The 25,608-nt window shown below is 42.0% G+C and overlaps 1 protein-coding gene across 4 annotated transcripts in view; it reads right to left on the bottom strand.

Annotated features, from left to right (window-relative positions):
* The window catches only part of arnt2 (aryl-hydrocarbon receptor nuclear translocator 2), a 158,541-nt gene that overhangs the window by 92,471 nt on the left and 40,462 nt on the right, over positions 1 to 25,608 (bottom strand). For 3 of the 4 annotated variants that reach the window (XM_049602843.1, XM_049602861.1, XM_049602852.1), the window contains exons 4-7: positions 24,779 to 24,826; positions 20,667 to 20,880; positions 14,001 to 14,214; positions 5,524 to 5,626 (exon numbers count right to left, since the gene is read on the bottom strand). In XM_049602843.1, the coding sequence (XP_049458800.1) occupies positions 5,524 to 5,626; positions 14,001 to 14,214; positions 20,667 to 20,880; positions 24,779 to 24,826 (579 nt within the window). The remainder of the gene's footprint in view (positions 1 to 5,523; positions 5,627 to 14,000; positions 14,215 to 20,666; positions 20,881 to 24,778; positions 24,827 to 25,608) is intronic. The other variant, XM_049602871.1, reaches the window with a different exon arrangement.

Raw genomic sequence — 25,608 nt, 5'->3', positions numbered from 1 at the left:
TTCACTCCAAAGCTGTCAAAACCATAGACTGTATGGTCAGTGACTTCTGGGTTTAGACACCAAAGAAAAAAGCTGTCCTTTCACGTTAGTCTCGCCACCAGACAATCAGAGATCTCCGCCTTCTGATAGTCTGGGGACACTCCTTTCTAAAGTGTGTTTAACACACCGGCGAAAACGGCCGGCAACAAAGCAACGGCTCTTGCATTTTTTAAAAAATATTTTTACCAGCAGATGTCTTAGTTACAACATGATTGAGCTAACTGGAGTAGTTTCATGTCGTATCCGACAGTGGGAGGCTTTTAACAGATGACGTCCTGATGTTAGCTTTGCTGCTAGTGTTAGCTGTCCCTGTCAGCTGCAGCCACTGATGCTTTCTAGACATCATGATTTCCCAAAACTGAATAAATACCACACATAGCAACACAAAACTGCTTTGCTAGCTCAATCATGTTATAACCAAGATATCCGCTGGAATTTTTTTTTTTTTTTCCACGAACCATTTGATGAGTTATTACCTATTACAGACACCGCTAACGGCTAAGAAATAGTAATGTTTGTACAATCGTGTTTATAGACTTTACAAGCATCGGATTAGTCTAAACGGTGATACAGTGATGTGAAAAATGTGATATACAGTACAGGCCAAAAGTTTGGACACACCTTCTCATTCAATGCGTTTTCTTTATTTTCATGACTATTTACATTGTAGATTCTCACTGAAGGCATCAAAACTATGGATGAACACATGTGGAGTTATGTACTTAACAAAAAAAGGTGAAATAACTGAAAACATGTTTTATATTCTAGTTTCTTCAAAATAGCCACCCTTTGCTCTGATTACTGCTTTGCACACTCTTGGCATTCTCTCCATGAGCTTCAAGAGGTAGTCACCTGAAATGGTTTTCCAACAGTCTTGAAGGAGTTCCCAGAGGTGTTTAGCACTTGTTGGCCCCTTTGCCTTCACTCTGCGGTCCAGCTCACCCCAAGCCATCTCGATTGGGTTCAGGTCCGGTGACTGTGGAGGCCAGGTCATCTGCCGCAGCACTCCATCACTCTCCTTCTTGGTCAAATAGGCCTTACACAGCCTGGAGGTGTGTTTGGGGTCATTGTCCTGTTGAAAAATAAATGATCGTCCAACTAAACGCAAACCGGATGGGATGGCATGTCGCTGCAGGATGCTGTGGTAGCCATGCTGGTTCAGTGTGCCTTCAATTTTGAATAAATCCCCAACACCCCCACACCATCACACCTCCTCCTCCATGCTTCACAGTGGGAACCAGGCATGTGGAATCCATCCGTTCACCTTTTCTGCGTCTCACAAAGACACGGCGGTTGGAACCAAAGATCTCAAATTTGGACTCATCAGACCAAAGCACAGATTTCCACTGGTCTAATGTCCATTCCTTGTGTTTCTTGGCCCAAACAAATCTCTTCTGCTTGTTGCCTCTCCTTAGCAGTGGTTTCCTAGCAGCTATTTGACCATGAAGGCCTGATTGGCGCAGTCTCCTCTTAACAGTTGTTCTAGAGATGGGTCTGCTGCTAGAACTCTGTGTGGCATTCATCTGGTCTCTGATCTGAGCTGCTGTTAACTTGCAATTTCTGAGGCTGGTGACTCGGATGAACTTATTCTCAGAAGCAGAGGTGACTCTTGGTCTTCCTTTCCTGGGTCGGTCCTCATGTGTGCCAGTTTTGTTGTAGCGCTTGATGGTTTTTGCGACTCCACTTGGGGACACATTTAAAGTTTTTGCAATTTTCCGGACTGACTGACCTTCATTTCTTAAAGTAATGATGGCCACTCGTTTTTCTTTACTTAGCTGATTGGTTCTTGCCATAATATGAATTTTAACAGTTGTCCAATAGGGCTGTCGGCTGTGTATTAACCTGACTTCTGCACAACACAACTGATGGTCCCAACCCCATTGATAAAGCAAGAAATTCCACTAATTAACCCTGATAAGGCACACCTGTGAAGTGGAAACCATTTCAGGTGACTACCTCTTGAAGCTCATGGAGAGAATGCCAAGAGTGTGCAAAGCAGTAATCAGAGCAAAGGGTGGCTATTTTGAAGAAACTAGAATATAAAACATGTTTTCAGTTATTTCACCTTTTTTTGTTAAGTACATAACTCCACATGTGTTCATTCATAGTTTTGATGCCTTCAGTGAGAATCTACAATGTAAATAGTCATGAAAATAAAGAAAACACATTGAATGAGAAGGTGTGTCCAAACTTTTGGCCTGTACTGTATATGTGCATATATGCACATATATATCACATTTTAAATATATATATATATATATATATATATATATGTGTGTATAGCTAAAAGCTCTGCTGGTTTTCTACCCGGAAGTATTTGTAAACAACAAAGCGATTCCCTCTATAGTCCGGCCGGCCGGATGAGTCATGACCTTGTAAAAGTTTATGTTTGTTTCTAGTGGGACTATGTTTACAAGCACAAGAGTTCAGCGAGCCACCAAAGGACCGCCCTGCAGATTTACTATTGGTTGTGCAATGTAGGGAGTTTTTTTAAACTCTGAAATTGTATCCGTCCATCTAAACACAAAATCAGGGAGAAAGTCATCAGTCTTTAGTTAAGTAAAGTGTCTAAAGACTGACTTGTGAGTCTATTACATCAGCATGATACGCAACCCGCCGGCGCCAGCAGCATCACAAGGTGATAGGACAACAACTTAAGTTAAGGCAGCTTCCCGTGAGATTGTATCGCCAAACCAATGTTGGAAAATCGTAACCATGTGCAATTGTTGTTGAAGGAAAAAACAGTCAATTTACGGTGTTGTACTGACGTAGTGCATTTATTTTGAAAGAGACTTTATGCATACTGCACATTTCCTGTGAAAACGGAAGTGTACAGACAGTGCATATAATAGGCTGAGGTTGACACAGAATCCTAGAACATCAACAACCTACACACCCAGGGTACCTTGCACGTCAAATCTCAACATGGAAAGTCCATGACCAAACGTTGATATGTGACACGGTCAGAGTGAGAATGTGTTGCTGATCCTGGATAGATTTGTGTGCGCTGATCCCAAAGCCTGTAATACAAAGCCAGTTCAGCTTACCCAGGATATCTTTTCGTTATCTGGTTTGACTAACGTTTTATGTGTCAGATTAACACCTTCACCAATAGTCTCCTGCTGGATGGCAAGTCATCACACATGATCGAGCTGAAAGATAAGTTTTTATCACAGACTCTGTGAGAGGACACATGTTTAAACCTCCAGACTAAAATGTTGCATCATCCAGTTTCCTCCTCTGCCTCTGACTCATTCTGAGAGTTCTGCACAGGCCAGAATATTATGAATAATTGTGGGAATAATAGTCTGAACACCACAATCAATCACATATCAAACACTATTGTAAAAGTGTCTGTGAAGCTAATTAGAAACAGCTCAGCAGGAATGTTGAATGTTCTGTGTAGGCAGCAGCCGAAAGAAACAAAACTGCCATTGTAAAGATTTAATGGCTGACACTTTGTGAGCTATGTACTGCTGACTGCCTTTCGCATTACCCCAGCCCCTGCTGTTCACCACCGAGCACCATTTCAGCTTGCTTGCATGGTAATTTATTACCATTTACTGTTATAAAGCAGATGTGACTTATATCAGATGTTCCATTTGTTTTATCATTTCAGCAACACCTTCATAATAATTAGTCATTATATAAAAATATCAGTGGCACGATGATTCATAATTAACACTGCTAAAAAATGACCACTTTAAAATATACTCATATTCTCTGCACGTGTCACCAAGATGAAATCAGTCTGAAGGAATTATAAAAGTTAGAAAGACAATGTCAGCCATTTTGACAAACCAAATCTATCACATGTGCTCCTAGTGAAAAAATTTAGGAGCACAAAAAGAATTTAGGAGTGCAGTGAAAATTTTTATAGGAAAACAACAAAATACAAAGGCTCCTCTGGAGCCACTCTCCTCCATCATGTGTGCGGTAAGGGCCCAGCACACACACACAAACGAGGCTACACTGGGCCTACTGCTCTACTATTAGACACAAAGGATGTCTTTAGCTCACTGGCTTTTGTAGGTGGGTCGCCTGGCACACTTAGCTGAGTTCATCGGATGAACTCAGCTAAATTTTAAAAATCTAATTCATGGTGAAGGGTCATGCATTTTCCACCAGTCACTTCGTAAAGCTCAAGGAAAAATATTTGTGGCTACAGGGGGGATCAAAATAAATAAAATAAATAAATAAAATAAAAATCAACCAGCCACCCTCCTCCTCTGATAAATTAAGAACAATCCTTCAGTGCAGTGAGGTTTGTGGACCGTTACCTGCCACAAAGAGACAAACGGCTTGTTTCTCCTCTGACACGTCACATACCTGTGTGCCGCCACGGCTCGGCTGTTCAGGTACTTCTGGGCAGTCATGACACCAACGAAGAGGAAATTATTGGACCTTGAGCCGGGCTTCTTGGTCTCCGGTAAACCGTTATCTTGTGGCGGTGGCCATTTCATGCTCTGCCATATTCCTGTCTGTGACCCCTGTTCAACCCACAACTGGCAGGATTCGCCAGTTTCTGCTGCTGGTTGAAATCTGTACTTGCACAGCGTGTTCCTGAATGATTTCTTTTGCTCGCACAAAACTATTTTTAGTCGCAAATGTCCGTTGTGTTTGATAACATTGTTGAGCGTAAACAGAAGTAACTCCCAACGGTGCTTAGCGTGTCTTTAACATTGAATTAAAGCCAAGTCCTTTCGTGTCATCTGTCTCAAGTCAAAGTCAAGTCTCAAGTCATGAATACAAAGTCAAAGTCAAGTCAAGTCTTTTATCAACATTAATCAAGCAAGTCTCAAGTCATCATATTTGTGACTCAAGTCAAGTCATGTGACTCGAGTCCCCCATCTCTGATGTCTAGCAATAAGTCTAACAACAAGGAAGAGTGATATCAGAAACAGTCACTGTGAGATGTTCATAAAGAGTTGCAGACAACAGACTCTTGCTGCACCTCTGCAAACAGCTCAACAGGTAAACTTCTTCTTCCTGCTCAGCTGTGTGATGGAAAAAGACGTGGCAAAAATAACAGGGGACTTTAGCTGTGAATGAGCCCACTGCTTAAACATCATCACCCAAGACAAGCCGTCATCAGTTAAAGGCACACCTTCAAGTGGGTAGCCCTGCTGAGATGGAAACACAAATTCCTACCGTGCTGGTCTGATGACTCAAACCAAACCAAACCAAACCAAACCAAGCCAAACCAAGCAAGCCCATGACTGTCGAAAAGGTGTTTAATTCCTAACCAAAATATTTCTGGATTTCTTGTGTAAAAAATACACAACACATTTTAAGGTTAAATTATTGAAATACTGCAATAGTTTGAAAAAAAGTTTTGAAAATGTAGTGCCTTGAGTTAAATAACACAAGATGATATAACAGCAGACAGCCTAGTCAAGCCGAACCCAATTTTGAAAACAACACCTCCACCAAGTCTGTGGACAAAAATTCAAACACACACACTTAGGCACACACTACACACACCTCATGCGGCAGATGAAAGACCGTCGGGAGCCCATGCACATCCTCATTGAGGACTGCTGTCCCTCCTTCTTCACTGTTCCTGTCTTCAGGTCCAGAATCCGTCCTGTTAACACACAAACAGGGCAGAGATAACATGTAGACTGGTAAAGACTCATTTACAAGAAACAGTAACTTCTCATATCCATCTGTATTTTGATTAGCAAACCTAAGGGAAGAGCAAATGGCCTTGTATGTGTTTACTGGGCTGAGACAAAAAACACACAAGCAGACACACCAATTTTGTCTATGATCCTTGTTTTATCTGTGGACATGTAAGCAGGAACAAATAGTAAATGGACATTATTTATAAGACACTACTCTAATCTTGGTGACAACACAAACACCATCCATCCATTCACACACACTTGTGGCCGACACTACGATACAAGGTGCCATCTGCTACCTGCTCAGAAGCAATAAAAATGCACACACACATGCACTCACAAATGTAACAGTCATTGTGATCAATTTGGGGTTCATGGGGAGAGACCTGATGAAAGAAAAGCTGACAGCAGGACCAGGGCTTTTAATCACTAATAGACAGACTGTTACATGTTCATTCTTCCCATAGGTAGTTCAAAATCAGTATGTCTCATACAGTAGGCAACTGGTGGCTTGGTGAGACCATCCTGATGACGGAACTTCAACATTCTGTTTTGCTCTCTGTATCAGTCTGGCCTGCACAGCTTTTCCCTCCCTTAAAATTATAAAGCAAAATTTTATCAGGGAAGGAAACAAAACAAGTAAATGAAAAATGATATCAAATAAACAGCAGGACTGTATGTTTGCTGTTTTTGCACATAGCACTCACTGGTGCTACAGAGGTTGAAAGATCTGTAAGAAAGGCCAGTGAGCAGTGAACATGGTGACCAGCAGCAGCAGCAGCAGCAGCAGCAGTGGAAAGAACCTCCAAAATATACTGCTTTATTTCCACTCAATGAAACTGACCTCTGAGAAATACTGGGACTTCAAAGGTTGTGTAAGTACTTGTGTATGTGTGAATGCTTGTGTGTGTAATTTCATCTTTCACAGCTCTACATGGAGGTTATTGTGTTGTATGGATAGTGTGGCTCTCCTGGGTATACACTGTGATTCAGAGGACCTCTGAGGTCACATGGACAGACTGACAGACACTAAGCTACTGTGGAGCTTCCACAGTATCATGCAGAGGAAGACAATTAACAAGGCACTGTTGCCCTCTAGTGGGCACTATGAGCTTGTCAGACACTTATACATTTTCAATGTCACTCTCACCATCAGTGTCTTAAAACACACAATACCCTTGTGAATGTAGAATTAGCATGTACCATGAGTGAGAAGATATGGAGTACATTAAACATGGAGGACAAATCACTTGAGAAGCAGACATCTTCCTGATCTCCCTGAGTCTGGTGTAGCCACAGCTACCTTTGAAGGTGCCTCTGTGAGGTTGGAAAATAATGCTCCACAACATAAGTTAGGTAACGTTACGCAATGGTAACATTAAATTGGTCATAACATAACCTGTTGGCTCTGTTTGGGCTGGTTGTGGTGGTGCCATTTGTTAGTGTCAACTACTGTGTAGACAATTAGACAGGGGAACTGTTCCAATGCTGGGATTAGAGGCTGATTGTCTCCTGTAACTAGAGAGGTAGGGAATAACATTAGAGAGTTAGCCTGACAAACATCAAGATTTATACTGGCATAATTGTGGCAACCAAGGTTTTTTATTCCACTTGCTCTGGGACTCAGCTGTTAAAACACTCTAGTTAGAAGTCATATCTCCTACATCAGAGTTTTTCAATGTCAATTTCCCACTGTGCCCCAAAGTATGCTTGCGGGGCCTGAAGTTTGACAATAATGTTGGAGTAACTGTCAAGTGCCAATGGACACTGGGTTGCTTAACTACTAAGAGACTAATTCTTCTAAAGTGGAAGGAGTGTAAAGCAGTCTGTTTCACAAGGGACTCTTGGCTGAAGGTATACCTGGACTTACTAAACATTTCACAGCCTGCCTGTTAAAAGACTTTGATAAGGGGCTGGAAGACCACTGGGACAGTCTGTACACTTTTAAAACAGCAGCCCTCAATTTAAAATAGGGATGCACCGAAATGAAAATTTGTGGCCGAAGCCGAAGCCGAATATTATTAAACGCTTGGCCGAATACCGAGTACTGAATACCAAATATCATTGTTTAGTTTTTCATTAGTTTTTGCAAATGAACCCCCTCCAGATTAGCGTTGTCACGGTACCAAAATTGGGACCCACTGTGTGATACCAATGAAAATATCATGGTTCTGAGTAGTATCATGATAGCACAACAAAAATGAGGCAGATGTGCCTTTTGTCATTTATGAAAAGATAAATCACTTTTCTATAATACATCAATGATATTTCAATGGAATAAATTACTTATTGACTTATTCATACTTCAGAAACAACATCAATGAGTAATGAACATAGGAGGAATCAAAATAAATAAATAAAATAAAAATCAACCAGCCACCCTCCTCCTCCTTCATAAGTAACGAACAGTCCCTAAAGTGCGGTGAGGTTTGTGGGCCGTTACCTGCCACTGAAAGACTAAAAGAGAGAAATGTGAAAGGCTCGTTTCTCCTCTGACACATCGCATACGGTCTGTGTTCAGCTGGCTCGGCTGTTCAGGTACTTCTGGGCAGTCATGACGCCAAGGAGAGGATATTATTGGAGCCGACTTCTCCGTCGCCCAGTAAGCCGATGGCGCCGTATTTGACAGGAATACATTAAGGTTAGTGTCTGTGTCTGTGACTCCCGTTCAACCCACAATCGGTGGGATTCGCCTTTTGTTTCTGCTGCTGGTTGAAATCTGTAGGCTGCTCACACAGCGTGCTGAATGATTTAAGCCTATTTTGCTCGCTCAAAACTATTTTTAGTCGCAAATGCGAGTGCCGTGACGGACGGATCGTCACACTGCCGACATTTTAATCCGCCCGTCATGACACGCCATTTGATTGCGTTATCAAAACACGCAGCTATTATTCGGCCTTGCTTTTAACTTAGGCCTATTCCACCGAATACCGAATGTGTGTTTTTTTGCAATATTCGGCCGAATATATTCGGTTACCGAATATTCGGTGCATCCCTAATTTAAAAGGCTTGTACTCAATGGATGTATGAGATCCGATGTATGTTACATATGCTAGGTGAATGTCACCCTTGAATTATCACCCCATTGCTTTTTTTGATTACTGTTTGCCTAGTACTTTTTGTTTTGTGTTGTTTATTTTCTATTCTTGTGCCTTTCCAATCTGATTTTCCCTTGTTGAATGTGCGTTAAATCTGAAACAAAGAAATAACAATAAAACTGTTAATAATACAAAAGAGAGTCAGCCAGCTGCCATTTTTTCTTGGCCAGGTAAAACCGTAGGCTCACCCTGCCTTGCCATAGCCAACCTCAACTCAGGACTTCTATTAAATGTTGGGATTTATGAAACAAAGACAAACATATATTTTTGTACTTGGTGTGGTTGTCAGTCTTGAGTCTCTTACCCATTTGTACCCGGGTTAAACAGGTTAAACACCTGTGGGCCCACAACTCCTGGTGAAAACACTACTGACCAAACTTTATTACATGATGTTGTGCCTGCATTTCAGAGCTAGAGTCCAAGTCAAGTCTTAAGACTTTAAGCCATGGTCTAAGTCAAATCTAGCCTGGTTCCAGACCATTGACCCCGCCCACTCAACTGAGAAGGCTTGCATCTCTGGTCTGGCATACTGCAATGAATTTGCGATTTATCTCGTCCAAACGCTGGACAGACCAATGAACGCCGGGGGTCTAGCGATTAGCCAATCAGCGCCACGCTGATGTCAAGCTGTATGCCGGTGGGTAACTGGTGAGGATAGCAACAATGGCGACCGCTACAGATCCTACAGACCACATTAATGATGCTATCGAGGTATTTCGCCACTACTCGCGTTAATGGAGGACCAAATTAAGGAAGCTGCTAAACTGGATTTAACGGCGATGCAGCTGGGCGTGCACGACGACGGAGACATTTTAAACGGGCAATGCTCGCTTGTTTTCAGCACCCCCGAGGCATGGATACTAATGACGTCAGATTCTGGGTGAGTCGTTGATCTCTACTGATTGGTTAGGGAAAAATCAAATTCCCTCCCCCCTGTAAATCGCCTTCAATGGAAGCCATGTCAGACTGAAGGTTGTGGGAGCTTCAGTCTGACATTCAGGCTAAGTCAAATCTCAAGTCTTTGATTGTTTGTAATGAGTGTTTATATAATTTGCTGCCGGCCATTTGTCATTTTTGGTAATAGAGGGACTTAATATCACATAGGGCTGTGCGATATGACAATATATATCGTGTGATGAGAGAAAAATGTCGTTTCATATTTTGCTTTATCATCTATATCGTTGTGACGCAAATTACACTTTTTACGGCAATATTTTTCGTCATTTGGAGTCTGTCCATCTTTTGCACGGATCACATTGATAAATTGCTCTTCTTGGTTTTTGAATTCACAAAGCTTTTACGGCACTTACAGTAACATAACGAGTTTATATAACTCCACTGCAGTCTGTCTCTGCTGCGCTGGCTGAGCCCCGCAACGCTGAGAAAGAGCAGACAAGCAGCGACTTATTCAGACCAAATCAGGTGGTGCGGAGTACAGACTCAGTGTTGAGCGGAGTGTGTGGGCATGTTTGTGCTTTAGAACCTAACCGCTGTGAAACGATCAGAAAATAACGTTTTATTGATCTGATTCACCAGCTTTCTCGCTACCAGCGCTCCCGCTCTTCACTCACTCTCTAGCTTGCTCGACCACAGCTGCTTGCTCTCTCTCTCTCTTTTTATCTCATCTTCTTTAAAATGAGTCTGTAGCAACTTTTTATCATTGGATTAAAATGTGCTATATCGTGATATTTTGGTCATATTGCCCAGCCCTAATATCACAGTACGTTACAATATGTATCTAACAGTCATAATTACAAAAGTAGCAACAGTACTATAAGTAATAAATGCTGTAGTAGTATGCAATAGATGGAAAACACTGATATATAATGTGTAGATGCTGTTTAAAATGAAGATTCTGCAGCTGCAATCTGTCCTTTAAAGATTGTGAGAGACACACACACACACACAGAGGTCTGTGAGAGTGAAGGCGTTGTCATGACGATTAATGAGTTGCATGCAGCAGAGGGAAAGACAAGCTGTGAGACCAGGCAGATGGTCTTTTTTTTGAAAAAGAGCATTTTTGAGGCGAAATCTTACTTTAAAGGGCAAATAGCTCACTTTCTGTTGGATTTAGGTCAGGGGTGTCAGTAGTGATTTGTAGGTCTTGAAGAGAGGAACAAGCCAGTTTTGGTTTGATCTTTCTATGCCATTCGTACGGGCCGCAGCGGCCATTTTAGTGTGTCTAGGTGCCGCTAGAGAGCCCATTTTGGCACTTCAGGGGTTAATTGTTTTCATTTTACCACATTTTTGATAAAATCGGCCAAGGTCCCTAATTATCCTGGTACAGGCTCGCGGGTTTGTTGAAGTCTATTCCAGCTGTCACTGGGCGAGTGGCAGGGTACACCCTGGACAGGCTGCCAGACTATGACAGGGCTGACAACCATTCTCACTCACATTCACACCTATAGGCAATTTAGATTCACCAATTAACCTAACCTGCATGTGTTTGGATTGAGAAATCCCATCATGACATGGAAAGAGTGAGGCGAGAGTGACATGAGAGTGACGCTAGAGTGCTAGTGCTAACTACTGCAACACCGTGCCACCCAACTCAAAATATGTACTGTATTATTAGCACCCCTTATCTATAAACACATAGTACCAGCAATGATTTGTTGTTTGGTTTGTTTATAATCATTTACCATCTCTGTTATATGGCAAATGATCTCTACTCTGCTTGGAAGGTAAGGAGCTCCCTCTTTGTTTTCTCAGTTTGCGGACAATTTTGACCACTGTTCTTTGAATTAGCTGCTGACTGCTATCAGCTGCTTTTTTAATCTCCCGTGTTGGGTTGCACGGATAACATGTTGTCAAAACGTCATACCTGTGCTGCACATGATCTCATCCTGCTGGCTTTCCCCTTTATACAGACAGCACTGCAGTACTGTTACTACCTATGATGCCGCCTTAAAGGCAAGACAACTCTCTTCCCCCATTTCCACAACTGTACCTTTTATACAGAACTGTGAGGGAGAATAACAGTGTGACATTCCTGCCTTGAAGATGCAGTGTAAAAGGAGCTAGAGAAAGCGGCAGTAGAGTGACTGGCTGTGGTTGCCTTAATTTGTGATTTATGCGCCAAAATATAAAATAAAGATTGTTCAAGAGTCCCAAATCTTGAGTCCAAGTGTAGTCTCAAGTCTTTTGAGACTGAGTCTCAAATGAAGTCTCAAACCTGAGTCCCCATGTCTGGTGTCTACTTTTGCTGGTATCATTAGTTTAAATGGTGGATATGCCAAGTCAATTCTGAATTGGCAATTTTGCGTTTTCAGTTTTGGTTTATTTTTTACAAGGATTAAAGCTGTGTCCAAAAGATGCACTGGGGGGGCTTTGAGGTTGAATGATGCTGTGTTTTAGCCAATCACAGTGAAGGGGGCGGGGCCGAGACATGCAGGTGTCCCCAGAAAATGTGTACATACAGAAACAGCAAGTTCCGCGTCCATGGCGAACACTCCACCCAAAACGCTGTCTCGTCAACGTGAAAAACATGGACAACAGCACAACTTACCCCTGCACTTCCGTTAGTCAAAAAACTCCGGGCAGTGCCTCCAGAGGTAAAGGAAGATTTTTTTTTTTTTTTTTCCTTAACCGATGGATTTCCAGTTTGGTCTGAGCCTAATCAGCACTGTGGTTGTGGACAGCTCAAGGTGGTCAGAGATCATGGACTTTGGCAGGGCCACTGAAACCAACCAGCTGCCTCTCTCCATGGTTGATTATGGAATTCAGTTCCAGATAAAGCTTGAGAACACATATTTCGCCGCACCAGCAGCAGACTTCGTTAAAAACTTAAAAGAATAACTGCTTGAATCTGCAAAGCAAATGAAATAACTTCTGCCAACCAACAGGGCCTTGAGTCCATCTATGGGGCTCAGTGAAAAAAACCCAGCCTGCATCCCTGTCATGTCTCTGACTGTACACAGGAGACACCAGAAAGCTTGATCCACAGTGGAGAGTGTGAGACACGCTTCACTGGAAGAATACAGAAGACTGAAAAACCAGACAGCTCTGGACTGAAGTGAGAAATCACAAGGATGCTGCCGGTGACAAGGACTTTGCTGAACTTGGATCATTCACTCTCTCACTTCTGGCATTGTCATACAGCAACGCAGCTGTGGAATACATGTTCTCAGAGATGAATTTGATCAAGACCAAACTGTGCAATCAAATGAAGGACACGTTCAGGCCTTCAAGCAGAAACTAGAATCTGCTGTGCCATCTCTGTGATAAATATGAATAAGAAGTTGATCATTTAGTACAGAGCTACCAGAGCTACACACAAATAGCGCCTAGAAGATCAGCTCTGAACTTAGGATTTCATGGAAATAGGCTATGATACAGTGCTTGATAAGGTTGCTTAGCAACCTCAGAGGCAACCTGCCTTCACACTCTTGTAAGCTAGTAGCACACAGCACCTGACCTTAGGGATGATTCAAGTCCAAAGGGGCTGCTCTGAATAATCCCTGATAATGACCTGCAAACTATGTTTCCAGATGTTTGTGTTGCGCTGCGGTTATCTCTGACTCTGCTTGTCAGTCACTGCTTAGGTGAGCGGTCATTCTCTCTCTTCTCCAGGATTAAAAATGAACTGAGGACAAAGTTGATGCAAAAACACCAGAAGGCTCTTTCTCTCATGGCAAATGAGAGTAAACTGACAAACACATTGGAGCTTGGTGATACCATGGATGATCTTGCACAAGGCAAAGCCAGGAAAAAAATGCATCGCATAAGATCGATTCATTTACAAGGTTTTCCTTCTATGTGTCTGGGCCCAGGGGCCCATTGTTTCATGAGCTGCCTATGCATTCAAGAACATCTGTAAGAACAACGTCCCAGTCTGGACTGTTTCTGAACTGTTGCTGGCACTAGAGTATGGTTAATCAAAGTTAACTTAAAATGTGACATAATGTCACAAAATAGCAGAATAACTTAACAAAGGTTCTAACACACAAGCAGACAGATCAACAATCAACAGCAGGACAGACAGATAATGAAGCCAGGTATAGGAATACTCTAAGCAACTGGCTGTATTTGACAACAGGAGAAAGAGCTGGATATTATTTGTGAAAAAAGTTAAAATTGAAGTACCTATATCTGCATGTTGTGTGGGATAGGTGGTTATGAGGACTCCCACCTGCTCTTGTCAGATATTCTGCAAATTAATGATTAACAAAAGCAAAAAAAAAAAAAAGAAAACCTTCAACTGAAAGAGAATTTTTGGTGACAGTACTTTCTCTACCTGTCATGGAGTTTTCTGAAGTACTGAGCTGTTCCCTGAGCTTGTCCACATCGTCAGGGTGGACCTGTTCATACAGGGTGCTGCCAAACCACTCTGACTGGGGATGGTTCAGCACGGGCGTCACTGAATCCGACACATAGATCACCCGTCCCGTCTCTGCAGCAACCACAAACAGAAAGCCATCTGCCGCCTCCAGAATCAGATGCTTCAGTTCCTACAGGGAGCAGAAAGGAACATGAGAACACAAACAAACAAACACACACACACACACACACACACACACACACACACACACACACACACGAAGATCAAAGACATGTTCATTAATGAACTAAACTTAAATCGTGTTATGGATCTGGACTATAAGGGGGAGGAAGTGTTATATATTTTTGCATTCCACTCAAATTAAGAGGCAGAGTTAAAATGTGGGGAGTAGCTTATTTATAATAGACCTGTATGTTGTATTACATTCACTACTTAGCCATGATTGCCATGAACAAGGGTAAGAGTCCGGTAGTGCTGAAGGGGCACAGCGCCTTCTTCAACTCAAAAACACCTAAGCATCTTTAAAACTACAATGCCTCAATGCACCAGTCAAGTTTCTCTTACAGTTTATATTCATGTCCTTCACACACACATTACGATGTCACGGTGAAGTTAACCTCTGACCTTTCAGGTATAAAATTTCATCACTTCATTGTTTTATCCTATTAGACTTTTCTGTGAAATTTTGTCATAATTAGTGTAAGAATTCCTGAGTTATGGCCAAAAACAAATTTTTGAGGTCACACTGACCTTGACCTTTGACCTTCAACCACACAATTGTGACCAGTTTATTCTTCAGTCTGGGTGGACGTTCGTCTAACAATTGAAGAAATTTCCTTAAGGTGTTCTGGAGATATTGGCCCTCATTTATCAATCTTAGGTGGAAACGGGTGCAGATCTGAGCGCAGGATTCATCTTATGATAAGACACACGTGTGACGTATGAAACGTTCGTATCTGATCAATCCCAGCGTATGAATGATCAGGCTTTAAAAAATGCGGTGGCTGAAATCGATCGTCATTAGCATGTCACGGCCTTAAATATTCATGGTTCGGAGGCCTCGCCCTTTGAGGTCACAACATGGAGAGGAGAAATACTGCAAAGAAGAGAAACTTTTCCGAGCTGGAAATTGACACCCTCACGTCTGAGGTGGAGGTAAATAAAGACGTGCTTGTTAGAACTTTAAAAACTGGCATTAAAGGAGCCCATAAAAACGCTGTCTGGAAGAAGATTATGGTCAGTCAACAGTGAAACGGACTCCGGCTGAGGTTTGAATAAAATTCTCAATAAGTAGCCTATGACTAATGATGATGATAATAAAAAAATGAATCTTATGTACATCCATAGCCCAATAGCCTATGCCTGGTAGTTGATCAAGTCACAATTCTTTACGTTTAGGTCAAGAAAAAGTGGTCAGACTTAAAGATGGCAACAAAAAAGCGTGTTGCAGGGCTGTCGGTGGCTTAGTGGTAGAGCAGGCGCCCCATGTACAAGGCTGCATGTCATCCCCCCTCTCTCTCCCCCTTTCATGCTTACGTGTCCTGTCCATTAAAGGCAAAATGGCCATAAAAAAACAAAAAAAAGTGTGTTGCTGCACTTAGGCACAACAGCACGCAGACTGGATGAGGCCAACCAGACCCCAGCCTGACCCTGACGGGGACCAAGGAAAGAATCTCCTCACTAATCGGGTCAGAATCTATCTCTGACATAAGTGGTGGTGGTGGAGACACAGACGCACTTGTGTTGGAGCTGGAGTAGAATGGTAACTAACAGCCCTTCTTTTGTTTGCATTGTATAATCAGACAGTTAATTTAACCCTGACAGTACACTATTGTCCAAAGAAATAGGCTTACACATGTTACACAGGTACACATTTTTATTGTTTCTTTTAAATGCTGTTTCAGAGCCAGGCACCAGCGGCATGGCGTCCAGGTCTTCTCCCTAGAGCAGTCCCACTGAGCCAGACCCACCGAGTCAGGCAACCGAGGGCGAGCGCATGCCCTCCACCTCTCGTGCTGGGCCAAGACCAGAAATCATCACGGCAGAGGTCCTGGAAAGGCAGACAGAAATATACCGTTTACTGACTTCAGTTGTTAGCACGCTTAAGGCAATTAATAACACGCTAAAAGAAATTAACGGGAATCTAAAAAAAAAGACCTGAATAAAATGTTTAAATGACTAAACGCTGTCCATTGTCTGTACTGAATATCCCTTTAGCCAACAGCCCCTAGGCTATACTTGCATTACATTACTGATTAAATACTGTAGAGCACTTTAACAACTTTAAGGTATACTTTACATTTTAGAAGCGATGAATGAGGTCCTGTCTCCTCAGTATAGCCCCCAGTGGAGGCTGTGCTGGCCACGGTTCCCTGAGCATTGGTTCATCTGGCTGCGCCGGCACATCAAACGGCACTCAATTGTCTAAAGCAATATTGTACAAAACTGCACAGGCCAAAATGATGTTGCACACCTTTTCTGGGGTATACAGCAGTGTTCCCCCCGCTGGCCCAAGACAGAGCCACCTGCCCTTGAGCAACCCGAAGCAGGGCTCCTTCGTGACCCGTGTGTGTGTGTTAAACCTGCGCTCCTGCTCTGTGGCAGGGTTTGCCAGCGGGGTTATAAGGTATTCCGTGAGGGGATAACCTTTGTCACCTAGAACAAGAACCATACCAAAATGTTAATCATTTAATAGCCTACTTTGTTTAGATCAATTTAATGCAGTTTACCTACTTACCGAGGAGATGACTCTGGCTCTGCAGTGCGTCCTCCCGTAGCCGCTTGCCCACTCTACTGTTATGGAATATAAATGAGTCATGCGTCCCATCCGGCCACTTGGCTACGATGTTTAGTAGTGATAGCCTGGCATCACAAATTACCTGTACATTAACAGAGTGGTAATTTTTGCGATTGATGAATGCATAATCATTCACTGATGGTGGCTTCAGGCGCACATGAGTGCAATCAGTCGCTCCAATTACATTTGGAAACCCAGCAATCTCATAACATTGCCTTTTAAACACAGATTGCTGGGGATCATTGTACGGGAACCGAATGTAATTGTGAGAGAAGGACTTGATTGCTGCCAACACTGCTGGCATCGTCCTGCTGATAGTTGGCTGGGAGACCCCAGCCCTGTCCCCGATCTCTCACTGAAAGGTGCCGGTGTCCAAAAAAAACCCCCAGCGTGGCGAGCACCTGCACCGGCACAGGTAAGGCATTTGACCTTCTGGTTTCCCTCTTTAAGCGGGCTTCTAAATTGTGGCATAAAGCAATGATCACATGCCTTGGGAGCCGAAAGTGACGAATAAGCCAATCATCACTCTCTATGAGGCAATCCATGCGGTCCCTGAAAACTCGCTCACGTCTCACACCCGCGTACCACTGTTGTAACACAAGCAAATCTGCCATTGTCGAGATCTGATAACTGTCAAAGCTCTTGTTTAAATAGGGGAGTGGATATACAGTCCCTGACAAAAGTCTTGTCGCTTATCCTAGTTGTAGGAACAACAAATAATAACCTGACTTGTAGTTGATCAATTGGGATCAGAAATAGCTTATATGAAAGGCAAAGGTCTTTAGATTATGCTTATTATACCAAAATAAAGTTGTGTGTCATTCATTGAGTTTTATCATTTAATTAAGACAGAAAGGTCAGATCTTGCTTGGACAAAAGTCTTGACGTGTCTTTAAGCGATTCAACCAATCACAGATTAGAGCTCCACCTGTGACAAATACTGTAATTAACACATTCCCAGGTGTGTATAAAAAGAACCCCAGCACACCAGACCTTCATGTGAAGTGCAACCTGACCGCTGACAAAATGCCAAAGATTCAACCACAGACCAAAGTGCTGATCATCAACAGCCTGAAGACCAAGTCTGCTGCTGAGGTGGCAGACATCTCCAGTGTATCCAAACGTCAAGTGGAGAGGATAAAAAAAAGATTTGAAGAAACTGGTGACGTTCATGACAAGCCCAGGTCAGGCAGACCCCGTAAGACAACTGTTAGAGAGGACTGTTTGTTGCTTCGGCAGTCCAGGGCCAGCCCTTTTTCAACTGCAGCAGAACTACATCAGAACTGGTCACCAAAAACCCCTGTATCTACCAGAACAGTTTGTCGAATTCTCTCACGCAATGGTCTCCATGGCCGAATTATTGCTCACAAACCAGCATTAAACAGAAGAGAACAAAAGAATCGTGTTGCACTTGCCAAGGCCCACAGCTTGCAGAAAGGATGGACAGTGGAAAAGTGGCAGAAGATTGATTTTTCTGATGAATCATCCATTGAACTGCATCTCAATCGCCACAAATACTGCAGAAGACCTGTTGGAACCCACATGGACCCAAGATTCACCCAGAAAACAGTCAAGTTTGGTGGAGGAAAAATCATGGTTTGGGGTTACACCCAGTATGGGGGTGTGCGAGAGATCTGCAGAGTGGATGGCAACATCAACAGCCTGAGGTATCAAGAGGTTCTCGCTGCCCATTACATTCCAAACCACAAGAGAGGGCACATTCTTCAGCAGGATGGTGCTCCTTCTCATACTTCAGCCTCCACATCAAAGTTCCTGAAAGTGAAGAAGGTCAAGGTGCTCCAGGATTGGCCAGCCCAATCACCAGACATGAACATTATTGAGCATGTCTGGGGTAAGATGAAGGAGGGGCTTGGAAGATGAAACCAAAGAATCTTGATGAACTCTGGGAGTCCTGCAAGACTGCTTTCTTTGCCATTCCAGATGACTTCATCAATAAGTTATTTGAGTCATTGCCGAGATGTATGGATGCAGTCCTCCAAGCTCATGGGAGTCATACACGATATTAATTCTTTTTCCCAAGGCACCATGACTTTATGTTCTGATGTTATTGGAACATGTTTGTGTATTCAACAGAAAGTATCATTTCTACAGTACATTATTTTTGTATGTGACAAGACTTTTGTCCAAGCAAGATCTGACCTTTCTGTCCTAACTAAATGATAAAACTCAGTGAATGATGCACAACTTTATTTTGGTATAATAAGCATAATCTAGAGGCCTTTGCCTTTCATATAAGCCATTTCTGATTCCAATTGATCAACTACAAGTCAAGTTATTATTTGTTGTTCCTACAACTTGGATAAGCGACAAGACTTTTGTCAGGGACTGTAAATCTAACCAACCACAGTGGACATATCTTACCAGATGCTTTTGATTGCTTGAAATTGTGTCACACCCAGGCTTTGATCGAAAACACCAAAAACAAACAGAGAATTTTGCCACTGAGTTCCTTTGCAAACACAGATTTCTGTTTATATATGTCAAATTTAAGAGTATAATAATGTACAGGCCTATCTATTAAATGTATCGTTATCATGTTTAGGTTGTTTATCATATTTTTTATTTTCTAAAAAAAAGAGTTAAGTATCAGTAAGAACATAGGCTATTTTATTTTATTTTGTTTTGTTTTATTCATTCTGGGAATCCTTTTTTAATATGTACTGAATATGTGGCTGCTTATGCTTAGATGACAAGTTTGAGGTTTGTTTAATAATTATTTTCAGACTCAGACAGATTTTGCTGTGCTGCACCGCAAATCCACACTGACTCAAACTTGTGTACACAAGATGAGACCTGACGTAAGATTTGATTGTAGCGTCCGCTCACATCCAAATTGATAAATGCCGAGCCTTGCGTGGAAATGGTCGTGCACACAGTTTTCTGTCCTACATTCGTCTGATAAATGAGGGCCTTTGTGTTCACTAGAATGAGACAAATGCAAGGTCACGTTGACCTTTGGCTACCAAAATCTAATCAGTTCATTCATTCATTCATTTTCAGTAACTGCTTATCCTTTTGGGGGTCACAGGGGCTGGAGCCTATCCCTGCTGACACTGGGCAAGAGGCAGGGTACACCCTGGACAGGTCGTCAGACTATTGCAGGGCTTAAGCAGTTCATTGTTGAGTGAAAGTGTATAGATGTGCCAAATTTGAAAAGAAAAAAGAAAAAAATCTGTTGAGGCATTCTTGAGATGTCATGTTCACGAGAATGGGACGGACAGACGGACAGATGTACTGCAGTACAGACAGACAGACAGACAACCCAAAAGCACAATGTCTCCAGCCACAGCTATCGCTGGTGCGGAGGCATAAAAAGAAAGTAGCTGGGGAGAAAATCAAACACTGAGCAGATCGTGAAAGGTTCAGTGTATTAGTCAGATACAATGTTTTTATATGTACAATTTCTAAATTGTGCGAGCGCTTATCCTGATGCACAGAATAATTCTACATGCATACTATTATTCTGTTATGATCAGGTTTTTGAAGCATGTCAGTAATGCATGTAAAAATGTAAAGCATTGTAAGCATTTCCCCACATTCATGTAGGGAGTCCCAGGTGTTTTTGGATGTGATGGAAAATGTTCATCTTGCTCTCCCGAAGGCCATTCGAGCTGAGCATTTTCACTATTATAATGTGTGAATGAATTTGTAGAAATGAGTTTTTACTTTGATATGAAAATATTTTTCACTACAAAACTCAATATGGTGACAAAATAAAACCATTAACAGTGCAAAGAGTTTTGGTATGTTTGGTGTTTCTGTGTCTTGTATGATAGAGCTCTGGCTCTCTGACAATACAGTACCTGTTCAGTGAGAAAGGAGGGCTTATAGGCCCCATCAGTGGACGTGTTGCCAGTGCCCCTCATGGATTTCATATGGGAGACAGCCATTCGCAGGATGGTCAGTTTATCAGGTTTTCGGGCCAGGGCACTGCAGGTCGGTACCATGTCTGACAGCTCAGTGATGTACTGGGTCATTTTGTTGCGTCGGCGTCTCTCAATCTCACTGTGGTTCTCTCTAAACAGAGAAAGGAGCAGTTAGGTGCTGGAGACTACAGACTGGGAACCACTAGCTGACTGCTAATTCTTTCATTTGGGGATGTATTTCTCATTTGAGTTTTCCTCAGTGGAAAAAAAACAGAAGTGCTTATAATGACTCAGGTAAGCCAGGAAGGTCTTCTATGAGTAATGTTCCATTGACTGAGGGAACTTTCCTTAAGACAGCAGTAGGGAACCACAAAGTTAGGCCACAAAAGGCTTTTAGAGGAACCTACTGCATTCTGTATTTGTGGGAAGATTACATGTACTACCTGTATCCCCTTCAGACCCATTAATATGCAATCAAAAACCTTTTACTGAGGTTGAAGTTGCAGGTACTTTTCCTGTCCCAGTATCTATTATTTTGGGTAGTTTCTTGCAACAATAAATAAATAAATTAAAAGCCCCAAAAGTAGGTTTCTTTCTAAATGTTACTGTCATCAGGGGAAAAATCTAAATAACACTTCTTTAGTTGTATAAGGACTCAGCAGGTTTAGCTGCAGGTTTTAGAGGCTGGCCCATACAACTAGGCAATATGGCAAAAAAAATATATACATATATACCACAATGTATATTTCTGATATCGGTTGATATTTATATATATCATGATAGTAAGTCAATATTTCTGCTGAGCTTGAAGATTCCCTTAAACTTAAAATTCTTAGATTGCAGTCTCAGGATCAACAATTGTTTGAGTGGCAAACAGAAAATCTATTTACATAAATTAATCATACAAAAATTGAAAAGAAAATCTGTATATCTAAGCAATGTGAAAGGTTCACAGCCACATAGCTTATATGGTCAGTAGTGGGTCAGTTATGTTCATCTGTGTGATCCCTCATTTTTGAACCTACAATGTATTTCACCATTTAAACTGAGAAACTGCATGTCTAGCATGTTTAATTATTCACTCATATACTACTCAGTTATGTTGCAGTTTATTGTTAGGGGTTTTCTCTGAGTGCGTCATTGTTTATTCCAAGATTGTGTCTAATTTTTGGTGTTTTTACTGTGCGTGTTTCCTTGGATGGTTATTTTTATTGTGCTTTATTGACGCAGATTTTGGCAGGACTCACCCACTTGGTAAAAAAGGGGGCTTTAAGTGGTCAATGTGTTAACACACCAGAGGTCTTTGTGTTCTTGTTTATTACATTTAAGGCTGTTGGGACTGTGGAGCTGTCATTTTCTGTGCCAACACAAAATCTCCTGTGCTGGTGTGCTCACCACTCCTGTCTATGTGACAACTGAAAACATCATCTGGTGAGTTTAGCTAACCCAACCAACCTGCTGTGCCTCTTTTGAAAAATTGTTCCTAAATGACTGTTACATGATTGATTTAAGAGCTTCATTTCTGTGATGTGATTTGTTGCTAGCACACTGTCAAGCAACGTACCAATCAGTATTTCTATTCCCCAGCCCAACTGACATCTGCACACCTGTTGAGTAAACTGCGCCTCCACCACAGTGTAATGGTTTCTGTGGCCAGACGTCTGGCATAAAACACGAGCTTGGTAAGACCATCCCGATGATGTGAGCTCAACATTCTGTTTTGCTCTCTGTACCAGTCTGGCCCCACTGCTGCCCCAAACACTTTCCAGAAATTAAAATCCAATCAAGGCCAATCAGGGATCTGCACCATAGTTGAAAACGTAAGCAGCCAATCAGGGACTGTCACAGTTGATGATGTAAAATGCAGGCTGCAGCTGGCAGAATAGTGATGGAGGTCCACGAAGCAACAAGCGCTAACTCTAAATTTAGGAAACACAGCAAAAGGTGAGTTTCTTGGAGGAAAAGATGTTTTTGACATTCTCAAGACTTGATTTGACAAAAGCTTGATTTATGAACTTGTTCTGTTGTTGATGAAGATGATGTTCCCCAGTACAAATCCAATGTTCATTGTTATTTTACCACTAACTGCGCTAATTGAGACCAGGATACAAAAGGCTTCAAAGCTGGGAATCACAGCCATGCAGATTGGCGCTCACAATGCTTCGGACATCCAACAAGGATGCTGCCAGCTGGTATTAGGCAGTCCAGAGGCCTTATTGCTCAATAAGAAATGGCGAAAAATGCCGGCAATGTGTCTGTGTATCTTAAAAACCTCATGGGGATTGTTGCCAACAAGGTACATATCACATTCAAATGGTAAACATAAATAAATTGTATTTTTAGATCTACTGTTAAATCTAACGTAACAACATATTTGTAACATGTTTTGTTACTGTCAAGGCGAGTACTCTAGTTCATTGACAGTGTTTGGAACACAGTAGGACTAGACTGATACAGAAAGCCAAATGGGATGTTGAGCTAATGTCATCAGGATGATCTTACCAGGCTAATAAAAAGAACTTTCATATGGATGGTCAATGCTAACAGGCTAATACATTATTTCTAATATACCAATATTGACCTAATGTATTGGTATACAAACACCTATCCTGATTTTTTTGGCACCAGCTCTTAGTATTTCACTTTGTTGGGATCAGAACAGGGGCCATATTCACAAAGCTTCCTAGCACTAAGAGTTGCTCCTAGTGACAAAATTCTAAGAAAATTCTTAGAATTGTGATGTTTTCTAAGAATTTCTCCTAGTCTTAAAGTTAAGACTAAGTCCTTGTAAAGCAAAGAAAGAGCATCTTAGACCTTAAAAGAGCTCTTAAGGTGAAAAACTGTTAGGAGCAGGGAGGAGGACTTTTAAGAGACTTAAGAGTTTTTTAATCAGAGGAGAAAATGGTGGAAACACAGAGATCAGAGAAATATTCTCCAAACACTGCATGGCAGTGAGTAAATGAAATGTCACAAATTAGATCATGCAGGGATAATGCATGTGGTCAATTTCATTAGAGATATGCTCACATTTCCCACCAAATGTTATAATGCCAGAAATAAATGATCACAACACTAAGATATTTGGAAACTGGAAAAAGGCAACAGTGCAGCAGTGATGACTTGGGTCTGTTTCAGCCTCCCATCAGCAGAGTGATCACACTAACAATGACAACACTTCCACGGTCTCATGTTGTCACGCAGTCCATTTCATTTCCACTGGGTGTCCACACCTTGCAGGCTCACAAAAGGGCATCTGTGACAACCAATCACAACCACGCCTCTTCACTAAAATAAAAGTTTCTGTCCCTTCCTCACTCGGAGTTGCTCTGAGAACTTTTCTAAATCGCTATTAAGTAAGGACTCCTTACTAAAAGATTTTAGGTTAAGTTAGGAGCTCTCTGATAGCGGTTTCACACCGCCAGGGCACCGGCACGGTTCTGGTTCCGGTTCTGTCTCTGTTCTGGAGTCTCAGAACCTTGGTGCTGTCTGGCGAACCAGCCCGTGTCCACACCAGTTTAAGCGAAACCAAGTGGGAGGACATTACTCCGCGTCACTCAGGTGGAAGTAAACATAGCGGCAAGCAGAAATAAACACAGCAGCCAGCAAAATGACAGATCGCATGGATTATCTGCAAGCTTTCACTTTGTTACTCCAGTAACATATACATATAACATATAAGGCGAATGGTATGTAAAAAGTATATGCTCATGTTTTTATAGATATCTATGGTCTTCACAGCCTAGAATGTCACAGGCCCACTTACTGTATGATGTCACGGTTCGCAAGGAAAAAACAACTATTTTTTGGTTCTACTGTGAACTGACTTTTCAGGTTCTGAAACCAATTATTTTTTCGGTCTGAACGCGCCGCCTCTTCAAAATTGGGCTCGGGAACCAGAACCATGCCGGTGCCCTGTTAGCGTGAAAGCCCTATCAGAGTATTCTCTGAACGTTTGTAAATACAGCCCCAGGTGTGTAGTGTACAGGTTGGCATCTGTTGACCCCTGAGTTAATGGAAAATCCTCTATGGCCCAAGCTGGCTAGGCCTACCTGGCGAATCTCTCCTTATCCCCACCAGGAATCTGATCATCATCATACCTACAGAGAAGAGAGAGCACAGCATGTAATACAATGTACATATATACAGGTAAAAACGTATCATATTGCATATTCCTCACATGCAGTGATTGTCATGTAATAATGCATGAGAGCAGATGGTCCAAAGATTGATGGTAAGAACATTAACAAAACTGAACAAAAAAGGATGAAACTGGTGCAGTGATAAAAAATACTCTGTTCTACTCTGAGTAAGGACAGGTTACAAAACTATAATTGTCTTACATTATGGCTTCATTTTCAGAGCGGAGGCCTCCATGTAACCTTATTACATTAACTCCCAAACATAACTGCTGGCATCTCGGTACAACATGACATCACTGAACGTGGTTTTACAACATAAGTAAGGCTCAGGTTTACTTAGGTTTCATTTGCTATTTGTTACAACCCAATCTCTAACCCCCTGATCCTAAGCAATATTTATGAAAATGTCGTCCACAAGTAATCAATTGATCACCTGACTATCAATAAATTATAGGATCTCTACCAACCCAGCTTTCACCCCATCCATAGTACGGAATAAGCCTTGGTCAAGGTAACTATCAATCAGTCAATCAATTTTATTTATAAAGCCCAATATCACAAATCACAATTTGCCTGAGAGGGCTTACAGCATACGACGTCTCTCTGTCCTTTGGACCCTCACAGCGGATAAGGACGAACTCCCCCCCAAAAACCCTTTAACAGGTAAACTAAAGACATAAGAAAAAAAGTGACAATGGTAGAGTCTCTTTCTTAGTTTTTCTGGATCAAAGTGGATTGGC

This window comes from Epinephelus fuscoguttatus, linkage group LG2 (assembly GCF_011397635.1).
Source record: "Epinephelus fuscoguttatus linkage group LG2, E.fuscoguttatus.final_Chr_v1".
In the NCBI taxonomy this organism is placed as follows: domain Eukaryota; kingdom Metazoa; phylum Chordata; class Actinopteri; order Perciformes; family Serranidae; genus Epinephelus; species Epinephelus fuscoguttatus.
The sequence above is the reverse complement of the archived record's forward strand: the minus strand, read 5'-3'. Positions and strand labels throughout refer to the sequence as shown.